The following is a 6,612-nucleotide window of genomic DNA, read 5'->3' on the forward strand; positions in this document are numbered from 1 at the left end:
TCATGTGATGCGGATGTGGATTACGTCTGCTGGTCTGAAACAGTGGCGTCACTTAACTGGATGTCTCCAATAACAGCCTGCTCGATCGTCTTCCTGTCAGGATGGTCCCGTAGCAAGTTTACGTTGAATAGCTAAATAGCGTCTATAATCTTGTCCTAATCACGATTTTTTACAACCTTGTGGAACAGAACAAAGGGGTAACAACAATGATGCTTTATTGAGATAGGGGAGAGATGGGAATGAGGGTAAATGGTTCCCTGTCCTGCATTGGTTTTATAAGAGAAAACAAACCCTTCTTCCGACACACATCGCCTCGGTGCCGATCTGTGCCAAGTCCTCCCCAGTTGGCTGCGTGTCCATGGTGACGGCAGTGGGCCACGCTCAATCGTGCCTTTGTCCCCGCGTGAGAACAAATGATGAGGGCAGCGGCAGCAGCCATCAAGCAGCAGCAGCTGCAGCCGTCCCGGCAGCGTCAGCCCCATACCACCAATCCCTGACTCGACATGGGACAGTCCCGCTCACGACCCCGCCGACCGGCCCCGGCCCCGGCCACGGCCCCCTCTCCCCGGGCGGTGGGCGCCCAGTGTCCGGCTGAAGCCCCCCACAGAGTCGTCTGTCATCACCACCTCCAGCAGCAACAGAAGCGCCTGGGCTGTCCGGCCCTGAGGCCCACGACCTGCTCTCCCCCGTACTCGCCCAGTGTTTTCAAAAGGCCGGACCGCCGGTAAGTTGGAGAAAAGAGGTGGTGGTATTGGCGATTGGGCATGGTAGGGGCCGGGAAATAGCTGGAAATCAGCTGGGATTGGAAGATAGCATGCCTGCTAACCTGTCCAGTTGGATAAAACCAATTAGATGAATGTTATGCTATTTTGTAATGGAAAGATTTAATTATGAAGGAAGCTCATTCTGATGACCGGCAGAGTGCTAAATGCAAATATTGGGAAAAAAAGATCCGGCCAGCCCTGGCCATTTCATCCCCGCTAATAGTGGCCGTACAAGGGCCTTTTAATGGCTCCATCCAGGGGATGGGGGGCCTTTTGATGGCTCCATCAAAGGGATTTGTGTGAGAAATGTTTCAGTGCTTTTTGGAGGCACTCCAGAAGGCACAGCAGCAGATCTCTCTCATCTTGAAAGAAGAGCAGGGAAACACTGAGTGAATAGCTTAATTTTGTTGTTGTGATGTCCCCATAATGATCTCCATCAGGAACGGACATCAATCATGCCTCCTCTAGTTACACAGATTGGAGCATATTCTTTGTTTGATGGCTTTTCGAAGGACAAGTTTGAGTCGTCGTTGCTCTCCCGGGGTCCATGTCAAAAGCAAAAGTCAAATCCTGGCTGTTGATTGGGCAGCGTCAAATCCTGATTGATCGGGCAGGGCTGACTATTTGTTGATTGGGCAGGGCTGAGCTTTCCTTGCAGTTGATTGGGCAGGGCCAAGCTTTCACTGTGAGGAGTCGGTCCTGAGGAGAGGGCCCAGCCTCTGGGAGAGCTTTCAGCATCCTTTGTGTCCGCTTTTTCCACAGAGGTGATGCCTCTAGCCTTGTGTATTTATTTATTTTCTGGGCTATAATTATGTTTGCTTAGTCTACGCATTTTCAGAGAAACCCAAGGGTTGAGAAACATAACCATGGCAACACCGTTCCCGCCTCTCTTGCTCTTTATGTCGGTGGTAACAGAGGATGTGTGATGTTGATTGATCCCTACAGCTATCCCAGAATAAGCTTGACAGAAATTGGTATTCAATTGCCCTTAACGATATTCTTATTGTTATGTTTTTTCACCTTCATCCGCCGCCTGCTCTGGATAACGCTGGTACACACTGATAGACAGCTGTGTTGGACTCAAAGAGTCGGGGGTTGAGATGATATTCTAAAGATCACTGGGAAGTTCAAGCTGGTATGCTATCACGGAGGTACTAAGACAAACTGGCAAAGAAGGAGGGTGTTTGCTGCCCAGAAGTGGAGACGGCATCCAACACACGCCATATTCTTGAATATTTCCATCAGGGGTCATTCTGTAGGGGTGGACTGTGTTGGCGTTTCTGGGCATTGTTCAGATGATGATGAAGTTTGGAGTGAGTGCAGGACGGGGTGTGACTGAGGCATTTGTATCATTGGCCTTGGAATAACGGGCATCTCGAATAACGTGGATATACTGGAAATGCATCAGTACTTTTCTTTCTTTGTGTGTATTTGTGTGTGTGTGTGTGTGTGTGTGTGTGTGTGTGTGTGTGTGTGTGTTTGTGTGTTTGTGTGTGTGTGTGTGTGTGTGTGTGGGGGGGGGGGGGGGGTTGGGGGGGGGCTATTAGCACAGGTCAAGGTGAATCCACCTGCCTCCACCTGCGAGCCCTGTATTAGAGCTGGCAGCCCGACGAGGTGGGCTGAGATGGGAGCCGACAGGCGCGGCGGAGGCCCCTAATCACCGCTCCATGCTCTCTGCACAGCGCTGTGAGGCTGCGCTGTGAGGCTGCCCCGCCAGGCCCCGGCTTCCTGCCCCTAATTGCTCCGGTTGCGTAACAGCAGCATGTCCATTCTGAGAGGCAGAGCAGGGGCCAGGTGCCTCTCTGACTTACTGTTCACCACACAGCAAAACCCCAGCTCTAGCTGTGGTGCACAATGTGGATAATAGTTGGGATTATTGGGAAAAATAAGATGATTTGAATGATTTCTGTTCTTCTCTTGTTATGAATCTTTGCTAAGTAGTTGCAACTTTGTAAATGTGTTTTAAACAAACTACAGTAATACAAAATAGCTTGAACGAGAGCGTGAACTTTTAATGGTGCAGAAATATTTATTTAGACTTTTCACAAAAATATGAGGGAAATTATACACTGACAAGCAGCACATTGACATGATTTTAATGCTTTATTTTTAAAGCATTAAAATCATCCTATTTGTAGGGCGAAACATCTTTGTTTTTCTTCAAGGTGCACCCTGCAAATTATGGAATATTCCGGTACAAACCTGTTTTTTCCAGCGGCATACAGAATAGATGCAATACGGGTTCCCACCAGTAGAGAATGATAGAGTGCCAAAGTACACTGAGGAAATCTACCGGTAGTGTATGGAAATGTACCCATAGTAGAATTCCACCAAAACACAGGTAGTGCAATACCTAGTGGTCTTGCATGTGCAATTAACAAACCAAAGTGACAGGGACATTTAAATGCAATTTAAATGGGAACATTGAACACAAAAACGGTGTTACGAGGCAGAGCGTCGGGATGTTGTTGAAAGAATGACAAGGCAGATAAACGAATGAATGCTCTTTTTTCCTCGTCGTATTGCATTGCAATGGAGCATTCAAATAAATAAGACGCTCGGCTAAAATACAAGTGTGCTTGCATGCATGCGGTGGACACATTTAGTCGAGGAAGAAGAGCTGTTTACTTTATTTGCTCGGTTCAGCAGCGGTTGCGTGCACTCGGTGTAGCGCGGGTCAACCGGGGGAGGAGTCGAGTTCAGCACAGGGGCAGCTGTGAAACCCGTGTCCGCAGCCTCATTTGCATAATGTATTCAGCGTCATATGACGTCAGAGCGCTCGGCATTTATAAACGCTTGTGGCGGAAAATAGCCGCACTCTTGCCTGCGCACCCAACGAAGCTCATCTCACTTGACAAAGCGCTCCAAAGCACAGCTGCAAACCGGCTAGATCGAGATCGTCGTGCGTCGTGTGTGTGATTTTAAGCTGAATACCAATACGGATCTGTAAAAACAGCTCCCCAACCCGTCGCAAACGTGGCGAGAAGTATCATCCAAACCACTTTGGTCCTCAATATGAGCACTGAGATGTTCGGCAAAACGCCGATGGAGGTGGCTGTCTACCAGCTGCACAACTTCTCCATCTCGTTCTTCTCCTCGTTGTTGGGGGGAGATGTGGTGTCGGTGAAACTTGACAACAGGTAATTAAATCGAAAATCGTCCCCTTGTTATCCCTGCAGCGACGTTATGTAATGCGTAAAGGAATTACGCATACTGGGAACCCCGTCGTTCCCAGTACAGCGTGTACACTGACCTGTTTTTTATGCGCATTTTACGCGCATGTTTATTTCTGTCTCGCCGTGACCTTCCTCGATGTATATTGTCTGAATGATCCATCGATCAGGCGATCTTGTTTTTCAATTAAAACTGTCGATTCTGAGAAACGATGGGTTTTGCTTTCTGTTTTGCACGGCGAGGGCAGCACAATGAACAGTATGATAGGACGCTGGGGACAGGGATGGTAATAGAATACGTTGACGCCGGTATTTCTCGGGGATTGTCATTTTCTAGAAGTGTCCCAGAGGGGCGATGTGGTGCATTCGTTCATTCATTCATGGTGTCCCTTTTCTTTCTTTCCTCTTTCTCTCCCCCCCCCCCCACATTCTCTGCAGTGCCTCTGGTGCTAGCGTTGTGGCCATTGACAACAAGATTGAGCAGGCGATGGTGAGTTCACAACACAAAACACTACATCAACACAATGCGACATACGACGCATTGTTCATAGTGTCTTGGGTGCTGCTGTTTAAGAGTGATACAGATTGGTGTCAGTTGTGCCTAACTTAACCTACTGCACAACCATATCACCCATTGAAGTAAGGCATGTGATGCTGTAGTGGTCATGTGATAAAATCCCATTTCTATTGTACTATTATTTTTTTCAATGGTCTCCCTCATCCCTCAATGGTCTCGCTACATCCGGTCCTAGACAACTGTCCAGGAACAAAAATATTTGTTCATTCTGTATCATTCTGCATGCCACTCCTTCTCGGGGCTTATCTGCTCACAGGAAGTTGGCTTAGTGTCGTCGTGTGCGTCCGTACGTCTGCACTTGACAGGGTCTTGTTTTTCATTCTATGCATCAGAATATAAAGCACAGTGAGAGAGAGAGGTCACCATGGGCTTTTTGCTGTTTTGGTTGCCAGATATGACATGTAATTAACAGTGCAATATTATTTTGTTATTCATTAAATTATACAAGCAAACAAAACCTATAGAGAACTATTTGGGCTATTCACTATGAGGCTATTCATCCATTTAGAGGAACCTATACAGGTTTTGCACTTTGTTGTGCATGTAAACCTTTTGAGTAATAGGAATTATAATATGTAACACTACAAGGGACTGCTATTTAGATCGGATTGTGTATCATTTCCCCCCCTCCAAGTAACTCGACCAGTTTATATCTTGTAGTTACTTGTAGCTTACACCGTACTCAGCATTGACTGGTCATTTATGACATATTGATGATCACTAGTTGCGCCTCCCCCTCAAAAATATGATTGTGCAGACAATCCGTATTGCGTCCGTATTACACTGTACACAAAGGGCCTGTTCACTGGCACTCTGATGTCTCTACCACACACCTCTAACCATCCCCCCTCCCCCCCCCCAGGACCTGGTGAAGAACCACCTGATGTACGCAGTGCGCGAGGAGGTGGAGGTCCTCAAGGAGCAGATCAAGGAGCTGGCAGAGAAGAACCACCAGCTGGAGCGGGAGAACAGCCTGCTGAAGAACCTGGCCAGCCCCGAGCAGATGGAGAAGTTCCAGCTGTGCGTCCCGGCCAGCGAGCTGCTGACCCTGGACAATCAGTCCAGCCAGTCCACGGGGGGCTCGGGGCACCACCGCCACCACCCGTCACAGCTCTTGCTGCAGCCGGCCCCGCCGTGCCCCCTGACCCCCGGCTCTGCCGTGTGAGGGGCCGGGCTCCGGGCGGGCCGGGCCCCCGTCCTCAACAGCAGTAGCGGAGCTCCGCGCGGACGGCGCCGTCCAGCGTTGACGCGAGTTTGCCGTTTTCGTACCAAAGGGCAGACCGACCCTCAGGGGATATGAAACCCTTCCACCCGAAGGGGAGGAAAGGAAAGGTTTCTGCGGCTCCCAAACACCCCCCCCCCCCCCCCCCCCCCACCCCGCCCCCCCCCACCTCCTCTCAGAGGCAGGACGGGGCACTGACTTGTTGACATTTGGTTACAAACAAAAGCACAGGCCGAGCACTAAAGACGCTTTTTACTGGTGCGGACTCAGGCCCGACATCGGACCATTTCCAACTCTTTGTTTGTCCTTAGTCACTCTTGCGTAGACAAAAGCGCTGGGAGGAGGAATTGAGTGGGATGACGTTGTTGACTGCAGCGCCACCACAGCGCTTTCTCCGGGACAGAGAAAGCACCCCCCCCCCCCCCACCACCACCACCACCACACCTGCTCTGAAGCAGGACGTGGATACGAGCTTGGGCTGGCCCTGCTGGTGCTATCTTGGAAGTGAGGGTTTCCGGGAGTAAAAAGATGACAGGGTTCCCGCTTTCTTTTTGTCTCCCTCCCCCCTCCCCATCTGTGGATTTGTCCCGACGATTCAAAACGAGAACAATACCCAAGTTTCATCTTTTCATCTTTTCATCTGAATCCCGGTGCTCGACGTGAGCAGTTCCGTTCAGGAATGTTTCTGTCGTAATACGATTGAATTTCTCTGTGTAGACGTGTACATTGTAAACCATAACGACGACATTATAAAACAAAGGCGGAGGAAGTGGAGACCTTTTGTAGCCTAGCATGCATCCAGTTTGTATGAATGCAATTATTTTATCACTGGCAAGTGGTGCTTTGCAAAAAAGGAATCAAATTATAACTTTTTTG

At 49.3% G+C, this 6,612-nt stretch overlaps 1 protein-coding gene across 2 annotated transcripts in view; it reads left to right on the forward strand.

The window, feature by feature from the left end:
- Positions 1 to 5,866, forward strand: part of tsc22d3 (TSC22 domain family, member 3) — a 32,377-nt gene extending 26,511 nt beyond the window's left edge. The window contains exons 1-3 of one of the 2 annotated variants that reach the window (XM_056600857.1): positions 2,581 to 3,904; positions 4,376 to 4,427; positions 5,377 to 5,866. In XM_056600857.1, the coding sequence (XP_056456832.1) occupies positions 3,780 to 3,904; positions 4,376 to 4,427; positions 5,377 to 5,679 (480 nt within the window). In that variant the 5' untranslated portion in view covers positions 2,581 to 3,779 and the 3' untranslated portion in view covers positions 5,680 to 5,866. Of the gene's footprint in view, positions 1 to 2,580; positions 3,905 to 4,375; positions 4,428 to 5,376 lie in introns of those variants that run through there. The other variant, XM_056600856.1, reaches the window with a different exon arrangement.
- The last annotated feature ends 746 nt before the right edge of the window (positions 5,867 to 6,612 follow it).

This window comes from Gadus chalcogrammus, chromosome 10, assembly GCF_026213295.1.
Source record: "Gadus chalcogrammus isolate NIFS_2021 chromosome 10, NIFS_Gcha_1.0, whole genome shotgun sequence".
Taxonomy (NCBI): domain Eukaryota; kingdom Metazoa; phylum Chordata; class Actinopteri; order Gadiformes; family Gadidae; genus Gadus; species Gadus chalcogrammus.